Source organism: Thunnus thynnus, chromosome 3 (genome assembly GCF_963924715.1).
Source record: "Thunnus thynnus chromosome 3, fThuThy2.1, whole genome shotgun sequence".
Lineage (NCBI taxonomy): Eukaryota > Metazoa > Chordata > Actinopteri > Scombriformes > Scombridae > Thunnus > Thunnus thynnus.
Genome location: NC_089519.1, coordinates 35096229 through 35119713, shown reverse-complemented (window position 1 = coordinate 35119713; position 23485 = coordinate 35096229). Strand labels below are relative to the sequence as shown.

Sequence of the window (23485 nt, the reverse complement as noted above, 5' to 3'; positions counted from 1 at the left end):
TAACATAATATTAGTTTCACCTGCGTCTGACCAGTAGCGTAGGACACTGCTAAGATGTCTGCTGTGAAAAAGCTCTTTTAGACTTTAGTTTCCCTCCTCCAGGGCAGCGCTGCCACCAACATGAGAACCACTGACTTAAAGTCATTTCCTAAAATGTAACTAGATTCATCAACCAAACAAGATTAATGTCAAGTTATTTCTAAAACCTTTTAAATGTGTCATTTACATTAAACCCTTCAGGTCCTGGAAGGTGAGCTGTTACATTCATTTTCTTTTTCCAGGTTTTCCAGGACCTTTTCCAGAGCTTTAAAAAAAAGGGAAGAGAAACACAGTCACACGGTAGGTTTTTTTTTTTTTTGTAAAAATAGCGAACTTTATATTCTCAGAGTACTAAGACAGCTTTACAAACAGGATGATATGCACACAGCCTTCCTTCTCATCCAAACGCAGAGCGGTCCAACTGAAGCTCCGACTCGCTTTAGAGAGAGCCGGAGTGAGAAAGAAAGGAAAAAAAAAAACAAAAAACAAAACAATAAACACACTGACAAACCAAAACAAGACAACAAAGGAAGCAAGGAAGTACATATCTACCCCTTGAGCGTCACATTCGTCCTGCACCGTTCAACACGGCGCTTCAGAAACCAGAGCAATCTGTCAACTAACCATTGCAAGTGTTTCAACATTATATATTACATATTAACAAATAGCTGAATTAGAGGAGGAGGAGGAGGAGGAGGAAGAGGAGGAGGAGGGGGGGGGTGAAGAGGGATTTAAAAATAACCTTTAATTGTCTCAACAGCATGCAGGTGTAAAAGAACTGTGTGGCCAAATATAAAGCTTTAACTAGCAAAGAATAAACAAAAGATGGCAGATGGCATGTTACACAAAAAAAAAAAATGTATAAAATAAGTTGGTAGAAAGAAAGACGGGGGGGGGGGGGGGGACAAATCCGCGCCGGGGTCGAGGGGGTCAGGGGGCGAATTTCATTTACATATTGACATTGATTTGGTCGACGTACAACCGAGTGCTGGGGTCCTTCCTCTGGCCCCTCATTCTCTTTTCAAACACACACACACACACTCGCACACAAACACACTTGAAAAGAAAACAATTTATCAACAGGAAGCGTCCTTTGCTCTCTCTTGACTTCCCCGCCCCTCTCCCTCTCCCTCCCTCCACACACACACACACACACACACTTCAGAGCTGCTCTGTACACGCTGGTCACCGCCGCCGCCGCTTCAGTCGCACATCTCCTCCGGCAGCTCGTGAGGGTTGAGGATGCCGGGCACCGACATCTGGAGCTTGTGTTTCTCCTCCTGGGCTTGGCGTAGAGCCGTCTCCCTCTCCTCCAGGAACAGGTCCGTCGTGTCCTCGCCAGCGAACTCCTGCAGGACCGCACGAGCAGAGAGAGAGAGAGAGAGAGAGACAGAGAGAGAGAGGCACACATGCATGAGAACGGGGCGGAACAAGACTGGGAGAGCTGGCTAAAGCTGCCGTTTTTTCCCCACATGGCAAAAGTTCAAATAATCTGAGCTCTGACGCAGGTCGTAGCTTTCAAAGACGTCCAATCAGATGAACACTTAGCTGATGTGTGTGTGTGTTTGTGTGTGTGTGTGTGTGTGTGTGTGTGTGTGTGTGTGTTTGTGTTTGTCTGATCAAAGCTCAGATTCATTAAACGTGTTTCCATCCACCTGGTTTTATGCTCGTCTTCAATTTGCACATAAATGCTGAAAATATTACAAAAACTGTTTGTTACTCTTTGCTGAGGTGGAGAAGATGATGCATCAATAAAAACAAAAATGCAACAGAAACAGACTGAAGAGAATAAATGATGATGAAGCATTTGACTCTCAAATGAATGCATGAAACAAACAGGAAGTGTCATATTTCCATCACGTTCTCTACTGTTTTAAGTCGGACTGACACTATTTTCTGCACCAGCTGGAGAATCTTGATGAGACATAACAGCAGCGGATGGAAACACGCCTTCATTTGCTGATTTTTCTGGATATTAAGTTGAAGTTTGTGCTTCATTCGGATGAAAACGTTGCTTCTGTTTCATTCTGTGTTTTTAAATCTTTTTTTGCTACTTTCAGTGAGTAACATCGAGATGTTTACTCAGTTCTCACCCACACAACAAGGAGCATGTACACAAGTATTACACAACACTATATGAAGCTGTGACTCGTCCGTTGTCAGCTGTCTGTGTGTGTGTGTGTGTGTGTGTGTGTGTGTGTGTGTGTGTGTGTGTGTGTGTGTGTGTGTGTGTGTGTGTGTGACAGCAGGCTGAGAGTTCATACAAACATTACATCAGCACATTAACACTCATGTGGATGTGAGTCAGCTGCTGGAGTTCAGGGTTTAGTCTGAGGCTCCACTGTGATTTGAAGTAATATTACTGAAGTCTCATCTTGTATCCGCCGTGTTTTAACAGCAACGTGTCTCCTCTGCAGCTGACTGGCTGCTACAAGACTATTAAGAGTCAAGTTCTGACAATAAATCTGCTGGTAGAGGGTAAAACTTGTCCGTCCCTCTCTGTTTCCTGCGGACACTCACCTTGATCTGCACGAGGAAATCCCTCAGGTGCTCCTTGAAGGCGGGAATGTCCTGATTCAGGCTGAACAGACCCGTTACAAACACCTTCACCTGGGCGCTGGAGACCAAAATACATTCAATTAATACAAAAACACGTACAACGGTGGTCAAATATATCAGGAACATCTGTGTAAACAATGAGCTGTGCAACACACATCTGTCATCTCCTACAGCCTCATTAAGGCATTTCCTACATGTCCCAGAATTCCTTTTCAAAACTCTCACTTTCAAACTGTAGAAATTAAAGGCTGAAGCCATTTACATTTCATAAAACAAGATAAACTCAATCTGTGAAAAGACTTTTTCAAACTTGTCCAGCACAAACACACAGACTATAAAAATAACGCTACATAACTTCAGCTGTAATATTTACAGGCTTCTGTCAACCTCAGAGTTTATTTTATACATAAATAAAAAAAATACAACGTCAGAAAAATCATTTAAGATCTGAGCAGAGAACAACAACACTCAGAATACGTCTGATGGCTGAATTACAGTCTGCTCCACTGAGACCAGATGTTTCCGTAAATCCCCGTGTGTGTTTATGTTCTAACCTCTTCCACAAACAAGCCCCGAATACCTGGAAACGTTCATTTAACACTCTCAGTCATGTGATTCCGCTATCAAGTCCTACTCACTCCTGCAGATGGGGGAAGGCCGTCTTCAGCAGGTTGGCGATGTACTCCTGGACGTGCGCCTGGTTGTTGGCCGGGCTGGCGGCGCTCAGAGCCACGCTGACCTTCCCCTCCTCCACCAGGTTGAACATGTAGGCCAAGATGGTGGCGTGCATGGTCAGACCTGCAGCAAAGGGGGGGGGGGGGGGATCCTTTATATAAGAATCACAGAGAACTTTGTATGTTTTGAGTTTTCTCCACGTTCGTGTCTTTACCTGCGGTGTGAGACGTGTCAGTGACCACAGAGAAGATGTGCTGCAGGACGTCGCAGAAGTACGTCTGGTAGAAGCTCTGCGCCGCCGCTTCCTCTCCCGACACGTTCTGCAGGAGCGTGTAGAGGATCTGTAGACCTGCGGGGAGACCGGGACACGCTGGTTAGACCGGCAGAGATCCCAGAAGAGAGTCAAACATTAAGCAGTGATGTGATGTGGTCCTGACCTGTGTCGGCGACGTTCCTCATCGTGTGCTTGAAGGCCCAGATGATGGAGTCCAGGATCAGTTTGAACTGGGCGGGGGCGATGGACAGGAAGGCTGGGAAGCACTGGGAGGTGGCGGCTTGAAGGAGGTAAAAGAAATGGGTCCTGTGTTCTGGGAATTCCTCAAAGTCCTGATGACACAGGAGGAAAAACAAACAAGATGTAAAAAGTCTGTGAAGTCAGGGACAAATATGGACCAATATCAACAAAGTAAATCAGATTGTGTGGATTCATGTGTGAGGATAAACTACAAAACGTCCACAACTACAGATTCTAATCAATATATTTCTTATCATCTCTCTTTAATGACTCAATCAGACCTTGTTGATCATGTTCAAAGTGCACTCGAAGACGGCGTCGAAGATCTTGGGGATTTCGCCGGTGATGTGGACTCCCAGCTTGTTGACGATGGTCGCCATGGTGCTGAGGACCTCCGGCTCCCTGGCGGCCGGGACGTTCCTCTGATAGTCGATGAGAACCGCCTCCAGCAGGGGGGGCACGAAGTTCTCTGCCACCTGGGACACAAAAACAACAACACAACATGTAAACACGTTTACAACCAAACAAGGTGTAAAAAAAAGTGGACGGGAGGAAAGATTATAATAAAAACTTATTCTAATGTTCATTTGGGACTTGAAAAACTGTGAACTGGTCCTTTAAGAGTGGAGCTGCAGCCTAAATCAACCCAGCTATGAATGGATTAAATCCATCACAGAAATGTATTTGTGTTTGTTGTAAAGCCAATCAAACAGTCAAAGAGCTTCTATTAACCTTTAGGAGTCGCCGTAGCATAAAAACAAAGTCACATTAAGTCTTGCTGGCTTCAAACTCTTTGCCAGGTTTTGTTTGGTGTTGATAAACAGAGTAAAAACAGATACGATCATATAAAAATCATGTTTACTCATGTGTAAAAGCGTGCGGGACGGGACGGACGTCGCATTTATTTTATATCTTCATTTTTTTGTCATGTATGACGGAACGGAAAAAAAATACTCGAATCTGCTGATCCACAGATTCAACATCTCAGGAACTGTGAAGAGCAGCTACGGAGGAGAGACGCGGGCGAGAGAGAGACAGAGAGAGAGAGAGAGAGAGAGACAGAGAGAGAGAGACAGAGACAGAGAGAGAGACAGAGAGAGAGACAGAGAGAGAGAGAGAGACAGAGAGAGAGAGACAGAGAGAGAGAGACAGAGAGAGAGAGACAGAGACAGAGAGAGAGAGAGACAGAGAGAGAGAGACAGAGAGAGAGAGACAGAGAGAGAGAGACAGAGACAGAGAGAGAGACAGAGAGAGAGAGAGAGACAGAGAGAGAGAGACAGAGAGAGAGAGACAGAGAGAGAGACAGAGAGAGACAGAGAGAGAGAGAGACAGAGAGAGAGACAGAGAGAGAGACAGAGACAGAGAGACAGAGACAGAGAGAGAGAGAGACAGAGAGAGAGAGAGAGAGACAGAGGAGAGAGAGAGGAGAGAGAGACAGAGAGAGAGAGAGAGACAGAGAGAGAGAGAGAGAGAGACAGAGAGAGAGAGACAGAGAGAGACAGAGAGAGAGACAGAGAGAGAGAGAGACAGAGAGAGAGAGAGACAGAGAGAGAGAGAGACAGAGAGACAGAGAAGAGAGAGAGAGAGACAGAGAGAGAGAGAGAGAGAGACAGAGAGAGAGAGAAGAGAGAGAGAGAGAGAGAGAGAGAGAGAGAGAGAGAGAGAGAGAGAGAGAGAGAGAGAGAGGGGACATGTGAGGAGATTATGAGATAATTTTCGGAAGATTTGGAGTTTTTGAGTCGGAAAAATGAAGCGAACGCTTACGTGATCCGAGCTATGAAGATGTTTCTTCAAGAGGAAGACGCTGATGGGAATACGAGACACGTAATATACTTCTGTGTCTAATAGTTGACATCACTGTTCTGAAGAGCAGCACAGCTGAAAAATAAAAAACACTGTTGTTACATCTGCTTTATGTTGTAAATAGATGTGTTACTATTACATGTTCACATTTGCAACCTTTAAAATGCTTTGTTGAACATGTTTGTGTTTCTTGTAGTGAAAATACTGTGTGTTTTGGGTCCAATATGATGATATATTATATCAAAGTGAAACAGTAATAGTCTGGTCATACAGGTGATACCAAACATCGGCATGTTAAATAGTTTTTACAGTGATATATAAAAGGCAAAGTCAGAAATATGCAAAAACGACCAAAATAGCTGAAGACTCCTCCGGGTTAAAGTTCAAATAGTGATGTGATGTTTTTTCAAGGTTTTATTAACGTTACTGGTGTTTTGGAGGTAATGTGTTGGTTTATTTTGTTGGTTCCCAGTCGGGGTCACAGTAATGAAAACATTTGTTCTTATTTTAGATTTTAATTATAAACATCATGACCACTTTTCTTGAGAACGAGGCACAAATCCAAATATGTTGTTGCATTTTTTCCGTTTGCTGCAGCAGCGCTGGTTTGTTGTTGGTTTGTTGTTGGTTTGTTGTTGGTTTGTTGTTGAGTGAACAGAACGTGCTTTGTGCTAAAAATAAAAACTCATTATAAACATGGATTTGAAACACGACCGCACGTTTAAAAGCTCCTCCGTTACAGATTAGATTAGATTGTGGGGGGGCGGGGGGGATGAGGGGGTCTGTCTCACCATCTGAGGGTCGTTGGAGCGGCTGACCCAGCCAGAGATCAGCTTCAGAGTCTCTCTCTTCACCGTCCTCATACTCCTGATCAGAGGCTGCTTGGTCACCATCTCACCTGTTTGATTGGTTAAAGACGCTTCATTAATAAAAAAAAACAGAAAAACAAGGAAGCAAAGAACCACAGAGAGACGAAGCAAACAATGAATCCTGCAGGTCAAAGTCTGCAAGATTAGACCAAACATGACTAAACAAATTATTTTGATAGATGTAATGATTAATTAATGCTGATTTAAAGTCTTTATGACCCTTAAAGAACAAGGTCACTGCATTGTTTACATTGTTTATAACGTCTTTTTACATTAAAGCCTCTATATGTAGGATTTACAGCTTGCATTGATCATCTGAGGGTCTCATTCTGTATTTCACTCCTGTCAATCATGTTTTATATGACATCATCATTCATTTAAGACCCTCAGAGACGGAGGAGACGGAGGAGACGGAGGCTGACCGTTGGTCTGGACGGCTGACGAGATGTTTTCACTCAGACACTTGTAGACGTTCAGCATGTCCAGGTAGATCCGTCCCAGCTGGACGACGAAGGGATGACCGACGGCTTTACAGGCTCTGACGTTTGTTTTGAGGATGCTGCCCAGCTGACGCACCGTCTCCGCGTCCTTCAGGATGTCCACGTTCTGCAGCACAAAGGTCGGCAATGTTCAATACAAGCAGGCGACGGTCAGCGTTAAATGAGAGCTTATGAGGCTACTGGGAAGACTGGGTTATACTGGATGTTGTCACCTTGGTGGCCTGCTGGATGATGCTGTCCCAAACCTGGTTCGGCAGCAGCATGTACTTCTCTATCAGAAGCTCCTGAACCGCCTGATCCGTCTGAGCCCCGATCATGTAGCCCACCGCCTCGTAGAACGTGTGAACCTGCAGACAGACGGCAACGAAAAAAACATCTTAATGATACAAATGACTCAAAGCTGACAGGAAGTGCAGAGACGGACCGGGCGGGGGGGGACAGGGGGGACGGACCTGCTGCGGCTGCAGGTCACAGATGATGGTGTTGATGTTGTTGAGGATCTCGTCGATGAAGGGCATGACCTCGCCCACCTGCACCTGGACGAAATGACGCCGACACTTCTGAGCGATCTTGATGAAAGTGTCGCAGGCCATGTCCTGCACGCCGTCGTGAGTCTCTGCGTGAGGAAGACCACATGATGATGATGATGATGATGATCTCACACATTCATTTACAGTAACAGCAGCAGTTTGGGGTAAATATTGACTCTCTCTCCTCACAGCTTGTAAACAGATGTGCATAAATAATGAACACAGAAGCATCTAAAGATCAATTAAAGCCTCCAAACAGCAGGAAGAGTCCTTCAGATGAAATATAGTTGTTGACGGTGTTTCAGCGCCGCTCTCAGAGGAGCCGCGTTTGAACGGTTTTCCAGTTTCTCACCGTGCATGAACTCAAAGAGCTTGTTGACGACGGTCTTGAGGAACTTCCAGTGGGCTCTCAGGAAGCGAGGATACTGGCCAACGATGTACATGATGTTGGAGGCTATGATGGCCTTGTTGTCCTTCCCTCGCTTCTGCTCACACAATCCCAGCAGGTCCTGAAAACACACACACACACACACAACCAGTTACACAACCAGTTACACAACCAGTTCAACACTGAAGACCAAGGAGGCAAATGTGGATTTTTGTTCATCTTTTCTTGTTTTAAAATATCAAACTATTTTTTTTTATTAGACGACTGTAGAATAATCTGCAGGTTTCTAGAATAAGAAAAATACAAGTTACTGCTTGTTTTACACTAAAACATCCCTGACAGTGGTTGGAAAAATATGATTTTGAATATAAAATAGAGCTGCAACGATGAGTCGATCAACAGGAAATTAATCACAAACTGTTCTGTAGTTTTTTTGAAAGAAAAAATGTCAAAAATCTGATTCCAGCTTCTTAAATGTGAATATTTTCTGCTTTCTTCAGTCGTCTGTGACAGTAAACTGAAGATCTTTGTGTTGCGGACAAAACAAGACATTTGAGGACGTCAGCGTTTTATAAACCAAACAACTAAACAATTAGTCAAGAAAATAACTGACAGATGTCTCAATAATGAAAATAATGGTTAGTTGCAGCTCTAATATAAAAGATTCCAACATCTGATATTTCAACAGTTACACCTGAGAGACGACAAGTTGAGTCCAGTTACTGTCTGAACATTTTCATCATTGATCTTTTCAAACAGCGGCAGATGAGTCATCGGCTGTTGCTAAGCTACGCTACGCATATAAAAACGTGTTACTGGTGCGTCAGTCACCTTGATGACGGTGACCAGGAACCTCTTCTCATCTTCCTCGTGCATGGCCCCGCTGATGGAGCCGATGGCCCAGCAGAGCATGTTCAGGTTCCTCCACGACCACTCGGTGCCGTTCACCTGGTTGTGGAGCTTCTCCGTCATGATGCGTTCAGTGTCTGCGTAGTCCAGATGGGTCAGATACACTGCAGAGACACAAACACACACACACACACACACACACACACACACACAAACACACAAAGTGTAAACAAGTGAGCAAAATATGAATAAACTGGTTTTAATAGTGAAGAGAAACTTTTATCCAACAGTTTTAAAACATCTAAAAGGTCTCAAGACATTTAAATAAACAGCCTGAAGTTCTTTTGTTGAGAATAAACAACATTTAGGAACAACATGTAAACAAATAAGAGAGAAAGACGAGTTAATAGTTAACCAGGAACTCACCGAGAGTCTCTCTCATGTTCTTGTAGAGGTTGATGGCGTCCGTGTCCTTCATGAACTCTCGCACCACCTCGCCCTGGTCGTTCTCCACCACCAGCACCTCCTCCGGTTTGGCCATGCGGCTCACCATCAGCAGACGCACCTGTGAAGAGGAAGAGGAAGAGGAAGATGAAGATGAAGATGAGACGATAGCAGCGATACTGAGATAAACTAATGACTGTATCTGTACATACTGAGAGCTGTGCATTGATCACAATATTGGCTTCCATAACTCATTAATTAATTAATTAATAATGTGTAACATTGACACTTAACGATGCTTATCTAAGCAAGTTTCATAATAAGTTTTTATTAAGTACAATTAGTTTTAAAGGTTCACATGCAGGTAAAAATCATTCTGTTTACAAAGATGGATGAAAAAATAAATAAATAAAGATTTTAAATATTTCAATTTATTAGATTTTAACTGGAACCATGTTGGAAATAAATGTTTTTTATTTTACTTTAACATGTTATCAGTTGGATTTTGTTTTCTGTCTGTAATCAGGAAATAACTCATTATGTAATAGACTTTAAGTTTTACTGATTTGAATATTGATAATAATCATGTTTTACATTTTAACCGTAATAATGCAGCTTTAAATCCACAATAGAAACATGAAAAATAGAAAAATATGTTCACAGATTAAGAACAAAGTTACAAACAACATCAAGCTCGTTGATAAAACTGCATTTTGTCATTTTTAAATGTTGCTTCTCATTTAGTTCCAGCTTGTTTCCTGTGTTGGTGATAACTCTGCATCAGTGAACAGTGGTGAGTGTGAGTGTGTGTGTGTGTGTGTGTGTGTGTGTGTGTGTGTGTGTGTGTGTGTGTGTGTGTGTGTGTGTGTGTGTGTGTGTGTGTGAGTGAGTGTGTGAGTGTGTGTGCGTGCGTGTCGGAGGACGTTCCTACCTGGGAGAGTACAGGCAGGTAGAGGTGTCTGCGTGGGGGGACGTCGGACAGCAGCGGGGTGCTGGAGGTGGAGAAGGGACTCTCTCTGTAGAGCTCCGCTGCCAGGTGGTTCCAGTACTCCAGACAGATCTTAAAGATCTCCGTCTCCTCCACCTCCGACACCAGCAGCATGTAGTGGAGGGCCTGGTGGGCGGGGAGGTCACGTTACCGACAGCACGTACAGAGAAACATAATAATCTATAACCAGCTATGTGGTCCCGGTTTAGAGCTCAGATCACTTCATTATAACAGGTTTCACTCTGGATGAGCTCTTCAGCTCCTCACTAGTGGAATAAAAACCTCAAACAAACAACGACGGTGAGTCAGTCTGTACAGACATTCAACAGCTTAGACACTGTTATTATAAAGATATTGATAGACTTTAATGCTTCACGATATGAGGAAAACCTGCCATAACATTGACTTGCAATTATCTGTACAGCTCCTGTGTGTTTGTGCTTTAATAGGTACTCTGCTAACATATTAAATAATCTATGAACGCTGAATAAAGATGCTTTTATTGAACAAACTGCACATGAAAACCCAACTGAAGCCATCATAACTATAAAGAAGAAGAAGAAGTTCTTCTAAACTCAACAAAACACCATCTCTTACTATGAAACATTGAAATAAAAGGAAAATATCTGAGTGGAAAACAGCTTAAATAATTAAATAAATATAAATGAAACACGACTCCAACGAGGTGCAGAGACAATCAGATAAAATATCCACCTGTTAAAGGAAGGTTTCATTTCACTAATGTTGACAGTTGATTCTCTAAATGTTAGTTAATAACGTGATTAAACGGCGAGAGCAGCGCAGCGTCCGGACAGTCTAGAGTTCATCTTCAAAAACAGGCTTAATGACTAAATAATAACAACTTTCTACACCGTCACTCAGAGACTAACGTTAGCGGAGCAGCGAACTCCAGCAGCAACAAACGAGACCTTCTGACCAACAAACACTGAAACATTTAACAACTTCAACTGGAACTGGGAGGTAAAGAAGGAGGCTGGTTCTCCTGCATCTTCACTGCATTTCAGGCTGTTTATCACACATGTTCATATCACTATGACCATAAAAACATGATTTATCTTGAAGCCCTTCTATGGATATAGGTCATATTACAGCCGGGTACTATCAGCGTACAGTATGAGGTAGGATAGGTATCATCTACTTATCATCTCCTCATGTGGATCTCTTTATCTTTTTGTTTTCATGACTCAGCTATAATTTCCTCCCACATGTATTATTAGTTCTGTCTCCGTCCGTCTAACCGCAGCAACAACAACAAAATAAAACACAAACAAACTTGTCTTTTCTCGAGGTTTAACTGCTTTTTCCTGTGTTGCAGTCAAACGTCTCCTCCTGGAACCATTATCCAAGAGTCAAACGGACAAACAGCCACAGGAAAGAAAAAAGGTGGTCCTTCCTACTGTAATCGCTCCCAAATGTATGTCGTTGAGAGAAAAAAAGGTGTAATCAGGACAAAACCACCGACACACACACACACACACACACACACACACACACACACACACACACACACACACACACACACACACAGGAAGGCAGAGTCATGAGGGGGAGGCTGCTCTCTAACAAACCCTGCAGCAGCTCAGAGTGGTCGTCGTCGTACCTCCATGAGCGTCTCCCGCAGGTTTGGTCTCTTCTCGATGAGCTGGCCGTGTTCTTTCAGGAAGGTGCAGAGGAACAAGCTGAGGTTCTGGATGAAGTTCTGCTCGTCGTCCTTCCCGTTAGCGTAGGCCACTCTGATGTTAGTGTTCAAAGGCAGCATCTGACCCGCGAGAGGGAGGGAACGACACGACATCACATCAAAACTCACCTTTTATTTATTTATGCTGAACGTTTAATTAGACTAACTTTGTCCTGTAATTACATCCAGAGTGTTTTTGTTTTGCTTCACATTTACTGTAAATGAGTTTAGCAACGAGACCTCCCAAGATACACCGCTTCACAAAAATATAATATAATCTTTTCCAAATGGAATAAACAGGTGTGTGTGTGTGTGTGTGTGTGTGTGTCTATCAACAGTCCTCTGATAGATGTTTCCAGTCTGGGCTTTAGGACCTCCGCTGGGTCATGAGATAAAAATCTGTGTTCACAATAAATAAGATAAATGTGACAGAGAGGAAGAAGAAGAAAAGGTTCTGCAACACAAACATATTACACAATATTTCTGACTCATCTTTCTTGTGACCAGTTTTAAACTTTCTGGACGACCTGAGAGGCGTAGAGGGAGAAATACTCCGACCTGATGAACGCATCATGTGACTGGAGACGTGCATGGAGTCGCTGCAGTTCCTTTTAAAAGGATCGTAAACACAAACGGTCGGGAACCGACGGCCATAGAATCTATAACGTAAACTGATGATGATTCATCTGCTTTCTGTGACTCTCTGTCAGACTTCACAGTGACAGGCAGGGGGCGCCGTGCACACACACACAAGACAACAAGTGTGTTCAAGCTGAATACAGATGATTATAATTAGTTTCATTTAAAAAAGGACCAGTGTGCAAGATTTAGGAGAGAAATATTGGCAGAAATGTAATATAATATTCATCAGCATGTTTTAATTAGTGTTTAATCCCATGAAAATAAGAATTGTTGTGTTTTGGTTGACTTAGAATGAGCAGCAGGGATGTTTAAGGACAACTGGAGACTTCCGGGTATGAAAGTATCAACAGAGCAGACGCACTGGTGACTTTCGCTGCTCTTCTAGGTTTTTGAAACGTGATCGGACTGAACGGATTTCATTCTGACAGTGAGACGAGTCATGTCGGGGGGGTTGTGGCGCTCAGAACAACGTATCCGCTGGTTTACAGACGTCTCTTTCACAATGTGAGTCTACGGGAAAAAGTCTTCTTGGGGCCAGTGTGCATCACGTGACGTTGTAATTACAAGGTTTGGCCGCTATGTCAAATTTGTTCCTGTATCCAGTTCTCTTTATACATCCGCGGGGGGGCGGGGCCTCATCCACGGAGCCCGCCGTGTTTCTACAGTAGCCCAGAACGGCCAAACAAAACGCCGGCTCTTGAGAGGAACCTTTCATGTTTTTGTGAGGTTTTGTGGCGACCGTAGGTTCTCCTACACACTAGGAAGTGGAGGCGGGGCTTATTCCATATTATCTCATGTACCTGCGTGCATGAATTATTGTGGGTTTTGCTTTTATTGTGTCAGATTAAATAATGTGCTTTACATAAACTGTGCATGATTTTTGTATCTGTGCTTCTGCTTTGCATGTTCTAGTTAGTGTCTAACGACGCAGCTCAATGTGGTTTTATTTAACATTAATATCTTCATGTATTTATTGTCTTGTATCATGAGTCTCTGTGTTGTTTTCAGGATGTCCTGAATGATGGTTTTTATTAATATTATACATGTTCTTCTTTCTTCATTTTATTCATTGTTCTGCATGTTTATAATTGACCTCAGTCTCATGTTCATATTCTGTTTTTAGGGCGACTCTGTAACTACAGATGAATAATAGCCTCTTACAGCAATGTTTATTAATGTGCACTGTCCCTGTTGAACAAACAAACAAACAAACAAACAAATAAAATAAATTCAGTTGGTTGCAATCTGCAGCCTCACCACTAGATGCCACTAGATTCTGCACACTGGTCCTTTAAAACAGGAGTTCTGTTTGATACTGAACCATAATCAATGACTTGTATCTATTACGTATCAGTCAACTATGTTCCAATGTTTTATCCTTATGACTGATCTTAGAAGATATTTCCTATTTTCATATTCTAATTTGTATCTATTGTTACATATTGAGACATTTTCTTCTTTTGCAGCTTTAATTTTTGTACATGTACCAGGTCTGTGGGGTAACCAAATATGACAGTTGGTTTGCATCATGATACCACTCGTCTAATATAAGGTCGTCATATTCAGCAACAAGTCTCCTGCAAAGTCTCAGAGAAGCCAAATCAGTGAAAATCCTTAAAAAAAACATCTTTGTATTTATGTTTTATTTGATCACTTTACAGTTTGTGCAGCTTGTCGTCTCTTAACTCTGCTGTTTACACTGTAAACTAATACGTTTGCTTGCTACAGATGCAGAGCGAGCGTCTCTGGCACAACTTCAGCTACTTCAAAGGTGCACGGAGAAGAGAGATGAGAACTCCTTCATCAGGGTCATCATCAAACACATTACAAACACTGTTTAAATACAGTAGGTTGGGTATGAAAAAAGGTTAAAAAAGTTTTTAAAAAATTATAGAAGACAACCAATCATATACATCCAGACTCATATCAGCCAATGGGACGTCTACAGAGATGGGTTGGATGTACGGTCATGTGACTTCAGGCCAATTGTTGTCATTGTGACGCCATATTTAGTCCGTTAACTAGAAAGGTGCAACTAGGGGCTGGTACTCATTCATCCAAAAATGTGCCTATTAGATCTGACATACAGGCTTTATAAAGTGCTGTGTATAGAGGGAGCAGAAAGATGCTTAGTACAATAATATAAACTTTAAAAAGTGATAAAAAAATTAAAAAAATAGGAAATACCTTTTTTCATACCCAGCTTCCTTTATTTAAATGGTGTTTGTAATGTGTTTGATGATGACCCTGATGAAGGCCACGAACCGAAACTAATAATATTGTTGAATAAAAGTGTTGCTGGAGTTCTCGTCTCTCTTTACAGCAGGATTTTATCAGCTTTATCAGAATTAGTATTAAATGATCTCGGGGTTTTCTGGACAGGTGTGTGAATCTATTGTCCCTCTACAGGTGTGTCAACAACCACATCTGTCAGCTGATGAAGGTCAGTGGGAACAAAAGCTTGCTATGAATTATGCTTTTATTAAAATGAACTTGCTTGATGTGTTTTGTTTTTTTGGATTTTCCTCCGAACTGACTTCACTTCACACGTTCATGATGCCTGCAGGTGTTTGTTTATTTACGTCTGTTTGTAATAAATAGAACAAACAGAAAACAGCAGCTAATTCTGCAAACGAAGCGGTGTGTTTGTGTGCAACGAGAAGCACGTTTGACATTATGAACATGTGTGATTTTAAGTGTGTGTGTGTAATAAACAGAGTGGGCACATGTTAGCATGCTTGTGTGTGTAATCAGACTGAGTGCAAATTAACTTGAGCACCACTCAGAATGATTGTGTGTGTGTGTGTGTGTGTGTGTGTGTGTGTGTGTGTGTGTGTGTGTGTGTACCTGTTTGAGCTGGCACATGGTGAGGGTAAACAGGTTGACAAACTGCTCCTCGTACTGGTTGACGCTCACTCCGGCGATTTCCGTCAAACATTTCAGCGTCACGTTGCGAAACATGGGCACGTTCAAGAACTGAAACACACAAAAATCAATCCTGATTAAATCCCAGTCAGTGCTTCTATTCAGTCAGTGCTTACGTTATAAGACGTCAAGTCAGTTTTATTTGTAAAATATCACAAAATACAAATCGCACAGTAATACAACATCTTTTATCCTTAAACCCTCCATTTAAATAAGGAAAAACTGCCAAAAATCTCCTGTAACAGGGAAAAAAACATAAAGAAGGAGGTAACAAAGGCTTATTTCTTAAAAAATAAAAGATAAAATAATAAAAAAGAGTCACATACTCAGATAAATATAATAAAATAGGATAAAGTTCAACTAAAAAGCAAAACATAAAGACATGCAGTGATGAAAGGTGGGCGGTGCTTAGTTTCAGCTCGTCTGTTTTCAACATGGCGGCCGGGTCACAAACTCTCTCAAATTACAGCTAAACAGTTCACTAAAATATGTTTCTGAAAAGATTTGAGGTGAGAAACAGGCAACGCAGTACAGTGTTTCCCCTCGGTTGTGGGGGGGGGGGACACTAAGATGAGAATTGCTGGTCCACCTTAAAAGTCGGTCCACCTTAAGTGAGCCTGGTCAAGTTAAGCTAACGTGTTGTTGCTAACTTCAGGGCTAACCCCCTTCAATAGAGGAGTATTGTCTTGAGGAGCTGCAGCATTTATTAACTGACACACTGTAGTCTGTACTCTACATTTACTGCCAGATTTACAACTTAATACTAAACTTGCGTTCACGTCACGTTTCTGCAGCTCGCCCTACAACTACACACACACATTTACACACACATACACACACACTGCCTTATTCCGTAACGGAGCAACGCTACTTTTGCAAAAACACGTAGACGTCCTTTGAAGAACGAAGAGAGTGAGGATGACTAAAAAATCCACAATAACGCAGGGTGTTACAGTGTGCGAGAGAAAATCATTAATGATCGTCTGAAATTTTATCAGCGGCGGAGAAACGCTGCAATAACAGAACGTTGATTAATATATCAGCACTGCCTGGTTTGACAGTTTAATCTGAGTTTCATGAGACACTTGGTTCACAGAATTAATTACATCATTTTTGTAATAAATGTCCTTGTATAACCACGCCCCATTCAAACCCCATATCAGGAAAATTTACAAAAACGTAAATGACAATATTTCAACTCACTAGTGAACAGTCCTGACTGATAGTGACAGCAGTTCACACGCTGCAGGGGTGAAACGGTTCACCGGTAAATCTGTGGCCACGTGGAGACTAAATCAAACATTTTCCATAATTTATGAGCTTTTAATAAGCTGCAAATTATTTCCCAGTAATGTAGGATTTATATACACGTCATATATGTGTGAACAACTTATCCAGAACCAAAAGGAGTTCATTCGTGTCACTCAGAACTTACTACTTTTGTTTTGGAAAGACATATTTCTATTTCCTTTTGTTATAATAAAGATCAATAAAGTTGATCTGTTTCTGATTTGCAGGATGAATATGGGAGGTTTTTACCTTGTAGACCAGAGTGCTGATGAGTTTGGTCTCGAAGATGTAACCCAGAGGAATCCAGTTCAGGAAGCGGAGGAGAGTCTCCAGTGTGGCGTGCACCAGTGGGGCATTCTGGGAGTTTTCCTATACACAAGCAAAAAGGGTACGTACTGTATGAGAACAGATGGATGGAGAGTATTTATTTATATTTAAACATCAGAGGAAAGATGCTGAGGACAGTTTGATCTCCACTTTGTCTTACCATCACAAACTGGCACAACTGGAATATTTGGGAAAACTCGTTGCACATGCTGAAAGACAAAACGGAGAGACGGTGAAGTGACACAAGAGTCGTGACTTTGTCTTATTCACACATTAAATATGTGACACTGTTGACTTCAACCTGTCTGTTTAAGTCATTCAGAAACATAAACGTCTGTCTGACAGATACATGTATCATGATTAACAAACTTTAGTGAATAAACGGGGTCGACGTCTGACCGTCTTTTGGGTGGATTACATCAATAAATGACTCTTCTTGGCTTTTTACTTGCGAAGCTTTTATTACACCTACAGTAACGTAGTTCTCTGTCTCTCCTCTGCTGCGCTGTGTGTACAGCACACACTAGAGATGGGCGTGATTAATCGATAAATCGTCGTTATGTATGTATGTGTCTTGAAGTTGCAATGAATTTCACTCCGTGCTGCAATTTAAATTCAAGAGGGAAAATGAAAACTCCAGCAGGTTGCCATAGCAATTAGACGAAAGTAAACATGAAGAGAGCAAAGTGAAGTTTAGTGTGGGACCGTTTTGAGCAGAAAAACAACGAAGCTCATTGTAAACATCATAATGACGTGTTTACCTACAACACAACAACGACCCTGATGATGTACGGCTTGAACACCCGACACTTCCTCTCAACCTACCATCAGCTCTGCGATGCACGGTGGGCAACACCTCTGCATCCCCGCAGCGTCGCTAATTAACCGTCACCAGGCTGCGTTCACGTTGACACGCTCGCCTTCCTCAACAACAACCAGTAGGCTGTAGCGACTTGATTCTCTCGGCTGCGTGCCTTTTGGATTTATTCAAGTTACATTTAGGTAAAAATTGTCTGCACTAATAATATTATATATATATTTTATATTTTGTTTTCTGTTTAACAGCCTTGTATAAGAGGACCAGTGCTGGTCTATAATTTCTTCTTGGAATAAAGATTTCATTGAGGAAAAACAACTTTCTTCAGTATTTTCAGGCATTTTTAATACATATAAAAAAAAAAGTTAATTTTCCAGATGATCGATTAAGGAAATTTCTTCAAATGCCCATCCCTAGCACACACACACACACACACACACACACGGAGGCTCAGCTGCAGTAAAACACAGAGCAGAGGAGAGCAGCACAGACTCAAACACTGAGCTGGAATTAATATAGTGAAAAAAACCATAAATAAACATTTAGACACAGTCTCTACTGCGTTTTGTTGTAATTTATGGTCGAGCTGCTCTCTGTGGTTCAGCGAGGGGGCGGAGCTGAGCCTCCGTGTGTGTGTGTGTGTGCTGAACACACAGAGCAGCAGAGGAGAGACAGTGACGGCCAAGAAGAGTCGTTTATTGATGTAATCCGTGCATCAGATAAACACTGCCGTATGGGTGTAATTTGTGACGATGAAATAAACAATAGAGCATAATATGAGAACAGTAGTGACTGAGAGGTAATGATATGAAAGAAAAGGTGTCATATTGGCTCACACATGCATGATGTAAAGCTGAATATTCACACTTTCATCCATGCAGCCGGCGAGTGACTCCCATCACATCTACATAACAAGGTGTCCTGTACACATTGACTTTACTCTTGTTTTGTCCGACTAACCGTCTAAAAGATATTCAATTTACTATCATGTATGACAAATAAAGACATTAAATCATCACATTTTAGAAGAGTTTTAAATATGACTGAAACAATTATTTGATCATCAAAATAGTAGCCGATTCATTTTCTGTCCGTCGACTAATCGATCTAATCTAACAGCAACAAATACCTTCATGATTTCTTAGAGCCAAAGGCGACATCTTTACATGACTTGTTTTGGTAGAAATCAAGTCCACAACACAACGAAATTCAATTTAAATTGATACAAAACAGAGAAAAGCAGAAAATTGGCTGATTTTTTGGCTGATTGGCTGATTAATTTTCCTGTCGATCAACTAATCAAATAATTCTATGTAGTAACTAATGGATGTAAACACATTCAGTATTTCATTGTCCAAGTTCAAGTCTGATTTCTGTTTATCTTCCTCAGACAGAACAAACACCTAACAAGCCTCGACATGAAACATACCAACATCTCTTCAGGTCTGAGTTGATGCGTTACCTGTCTTTGAGGTGCTTGGCCTTCACCTGGGTCATCTGGCCGCTGGAGAAGTCAAAGACCTCCTCGCTGAGCAGTTTGAGGATGATCATGTTGTTCTGACAGAGGCTCTCGCTGGTCCGACTCGCACCCACGATATCGCTGATGAAGGTGGGCCAGTGTTTGGGCCACTCCTGCTTCAAGATCTATAACCGGAGAAAAAGGAGGGGCGGGGGGGTGGGGGGGATCTGTGTCATCGGGCTCGTCACATCATGAGAGTCACTGCTTGTTTGTTTATTTACCTGTACGAGGATCATGTTGAGTTTTGAAATGTATACGCCCTCCTTCTGCGAATGAACATATACACAGTGACATCAGCATCACATCACATCACAACAAGTTAAAGTGCAGCTTCTCACATGAACGTCAACTCACCTCCATGTTCGCAGGATCAGAAGACGTCTTGATAATCAACCCGACAACATACTTTTTGATTCCTGGAAATAGAATCAGGAGTTGTTTTTTTTTTTTATTATTGAATGAAGCAAATAAGATTTTCCTTCACGTAAACATCTTTCTAATCTCTGCTTGTCTGATGTCATTAAACTGACCTTCACATTGATTTCTTGGGAGAATCTTCCAGCGGGTTTTGATGACTGTCTCCAGAATCTGCAGTGCATAATACTGAGAGCAAAACGGAGACAAAAATCCTCTCATTAAGAGCTAATAAAAGGCTAACAGCTATATACTATCTGCACTGTGAATGTCATACCACAATACCAACCAGAATTACATTATCTGAGGGGAAAGAGAGAGTAGTAAATGAAAAAACACATGACCTAATGAGGCCTGAAATACAGAAAAACAGAAGCTCAGCCAAAAAACACAATAATCAGACGATACCTGTCGTCTTAAACAGGTTCATTTGACTAAAACTGACGATCTGAGCTTTAGTTCAGTCTGTTTTCTTTGCACACATACAGGTTCATGCTACCTCTCAGATAACAAAGCAGCTTTCTGACTGCAAAGGGACACACAGGTGATGGTGCTTTTATGCCTCTCGTGTGTGTGCATCACTACTGATCCAGACAGCCGTTAATAATATGTCAAAATGTGAACAAATGCCTTACACAGCAGATGCAGCAAAAATGGAAAATAATTTAGCAGAAAACTGCTGATTTAAACCCACCGAGCTTCCGTCTGCTATAGTAAATCCGATAAGTAGAGTGGAGCTAAAGCAGAGTGGATGTAGAAACCTCGCTGCACCAAAAGCCTGATAAGCATCAGCCCCGCATTATTACATCGACGCTGAGAGACTGTCAACAAGCGCAGCAGTGTGTGATTCGGGGTACGTACTTTAGTTTTCATGTTCTGAGAGAACTCCAGGATAGTGTCGACCCTCGTCCAGGCGTCTGGATGGTCCTTCAGGTTGGTGAGCACTTCTTGGGCCACTCGTTGCTGCATCATCAACACAGCAAACCGTTTATCCACTAAAGTCTCTGTTTAACAATGTAAGCGCCTCCTTTCTAACTGCATATTGTACGTCCAACAAAATACATTCTGAATGATATTAAACAGCACAAGGAGGGTCGTGCTCCTTTTAAAAGTCTTTTTAGGTCTTGTATTGATAAAAAATGATCAACAAATTCTTATTTTTGACACAGTGGGGCTTTGCAAACACTACATGCGAATCCTTTTCAGACACTTGAACTGGAAGCCAACACTGGAGGGTAGTTCTCACCTGGGATCCGATATCGTGATACATGGAGTTAACAACATTGTCCAACAGGTTGATGTCAAGTTTCTGACTGAAGTCCAGCAGCTGCCTGGCTGGGTGATCGGCCAACATCGTCATTTCTGCTGGCATAGAGATTCTGAGAGGAGAAATTCAACAACAGCAGCACATGGTAACAGTAAATACATCACTGAACATACAAAAATACACACAACTACTTTTAAATGCATTTTGGCCTCATCGCTCACATTGAAAGCACATTTGAAGGATCTTTTAACAGCCAGTATGAACAGGAGGAATGATTACAGCGAGGAAAACCTCTTTCACTGTTCATATGAACACCTGACTGTTGTTTTAAGACACACATGAAAAATTGTGAGCAGGTCCAACCAAATTAGAAAAACACTCTGGCTCACTGCTCCTGGTATTTAGTCATGCAGATGGATTTGATATCTGCCTCTGAAATGTCTTTCACCACGAGGTAAAGGGAATTTTATTTGTGTTGCTCAAAACATTTAAATTTGAAAAAATCTTCCCAGAAACAGTCTTCCACCTGACATCAGTTTTCATTGAAACAACTTCCTACAGAAGAAATGGTTCTTATAAAATCTGTCAATCATCTTAGGCGCGACCAGTATCATTGTTTCTAAAAAATGACGTTTCTACTGAATTTTTTCAGAATTTTCCATAAAAATTGTGAATCCGTCTTTTAATATTTTTAAAGGTTGAGTCAACACAGAATAATTTTACATATTAACAAGCATGGTTTCCTCTTTGTGTCTTGAAGCAGTGAATCAGAAACAAGTTATTCTTGTTCAGCCAAAAAAAAAGTACCAAAGCAGCTCGGAGCTTCATTCATTCAGCCCTCGTGGTCCAATTTTGACACCCATTGACACAAATGATAAGCTGCGTGAACATGAAACAGCGCCCCCACCCGGCTACGATTAGCTGGATTCACCACAACTCCACTGATAGACCTGTTTAGCGACTATTACGAGCAATTAAAACACGTTATCGGCAGTGGAAAACAAAAGCAGGAGATACCAGTCCCCCGGCTACAATGCTTTAATCCATGTTTTATCTGTGTAACCGCTGGTTTTGACCCCTCTGACAAAAACACCACAGTACTTTTCAAACTGACGGATGCTAACGTTAGCCCACGCTGGGTAAGTTAGGTTAATGTTGACCGAGCTTAGCTTACCTGGTATGTCCTGTCCCCCTCGTCGAAAACAAAACAAAAAATCTTCAGTGATGTGATTTGTAGCTGGAGACCGAGATATGAATCCTGCGTTGACAGACGGTGTAACGTTATCTCATGGCACACACGTTTACACCGTTCCTAACCTTTTGATAGCCAGAAGCTAACGCTAGCTTCCCTCCCGGATGACACCAACAGTTAGCGCTAATTTAAAAGATCACGTTACGTTGGATACTTATCGATTCTTGCCGTTGTGTATGAAACGCTCTCCGCAGTCTTTTCTTAACCACAGCCTATTGATTCTGTCTTCAACCAGTCTGAAAATATAGCTTTCTTTGGCTTACGAGTGATTACAAGCCGACTCCCACCATGCTAATAGCAACTTAGCGTGCTAATGGAAAAGTCAATGATTATTCGGGTCTGCTGGCTAATGAAAGCTAAGCTAACAACACAGATTTCACGGAGTCTCACTCGGAGCGGTATTCCGGGTCATAATCACCAATTGAAAGAGTCTCGTTTTTTATTTCTGCTTCTATTCGAACACACAGTTGGAGGGCAGAGGTGTTTTAAAGCTCTTCCTCTGAGCTCATGCTTCCAGCTACGGACCGGTTGAAACCGGTTGAGACCGGGATTTTCATTCTCGGTGTTTCGGCCCGTCGCGCGCCGCGTAAAATTTGGACTATGTACCCGCCCCATCCAGCATCTGATTGGTTGTAGCAGCACTGTCGTCACACCCTGTCATAGGCCGGGTGCAGCTGTCAATCTGACTCAGATTCCCTCCCTCTGTGTTTGACCTCTGATGAGGTGCAACATGAACCATCAAAACACAGATAAAAACCACTTTAATCCACTGGTGGAACAAGTGTTCAGATACTTTACTTAAGTAAAAATACCAGTACAACAATATAAAAATACTCCATTATAAGTATCAATATATATTGTGTTGATTATTCAGGTATTATTCAATATATATTGTGTTTTTCTTATTGTCAACCTCTGGGATGCAACAACTGTTTTAAGGCATAAAACAGGTTATATATGGATTTACTATCCTCCAATAGAATTATATTCATGGAAGAATTATAAGAAGCAACATATAGGGAGATAAAAGCAACAGAAAATGTTATTAAACATATAATAACTTTAAAAAAACAACAAAAGAAAACACACTTTTTTCACTGCCTTGTCAAGTGCTTAAGATGGTGAAAAGTAATTAAAAGTCATCTTTTAGAACATTTTCCGTACGAACTGAGATT

The 23485-nt window shown here is 41.8% G+C and overlaps 1 protein-coding gene across 1 annotated transcript; it reads right to left on the bottom strand.

Moving 5' to 3' along the window:
- Nucleotides 1-340: 340 nt before the first annotated feature.
- Nucleotides 341-22896, bottom strand: xpo1a (exportin 1 (CRM1 homolog, yeast) a). Its single transcript, XM_067585574.1, has 25 exons — nucleotides 22233-22896; nucleotides 21038-21170; nucleotides 20653-20754; nucleotides 19908-19980; nucleotides 19732-19793; nucleotides 19599-19643; nucleotides 19321-19502; nucleotides 17202-17250; nucleotides 16964-17083; nucleotides 15347-15475; nucleotides 11780-11938; nucleotides 10102-10284; nucleotides 9153-9291; nucleotides 8709-8890; nucleotides 7842-7998; nucleotides 7412-7575; nucleotides 7172-7306; nucleotides 6882-7065; nucleotides 6382-6488; nucleotides 4069-4263; nucleotides 3711-3879; nucleotides 3488-3622; nucleotides 3237-3396; nucleotides 2560-2656; nucleotides 341-1388 (listed from the first exon to the last, which is right to left on the bottom strand). The coding sequence occupies exons 2-25, from the start codon at nucleotides 21161-21163 to the stop codon at nucleotides 1242-1244; spliced, it is 3201 nt and encodes a 1066-aa protein (XP_067441675.1). The 5' UTR covers nucleotides 21164-21170; nucleotides 22233-22896; the 3' UTR covers nucleotides 341-1241.
- Between the last annotated feature and the right edge of the window lie 589 nt (nucleotides 22897-23485).

What these genes read in the sequence shown, in the direction of transcription:
- xpo1a (XM_067585574.1), bottom strand. Translation starts at nt 21,163, where the DNA reads ATGCCAGCAGAAATGACGATGTTGGCCGATCACCCAGCCAGGCAGCTG. An exon ending in TCATCCAGCAGGCCACCAAG is followed by an intron (nt 7,066 to 7,171) that starts GTGACAACATCC and finishes TTTGTGCTGCAG; the next exon opens with AACGTGGACATCCTGAAGGA. An exon ending in ATTTCCTCGTGCAGATCAAG is followed by an intron (nt 1,389 to 2,559) that starts GTGAGTGTCCGC and finishes GCGGTCCTGCAG; the next exon opens with GAGTTCGCTGGCGAGGACAC.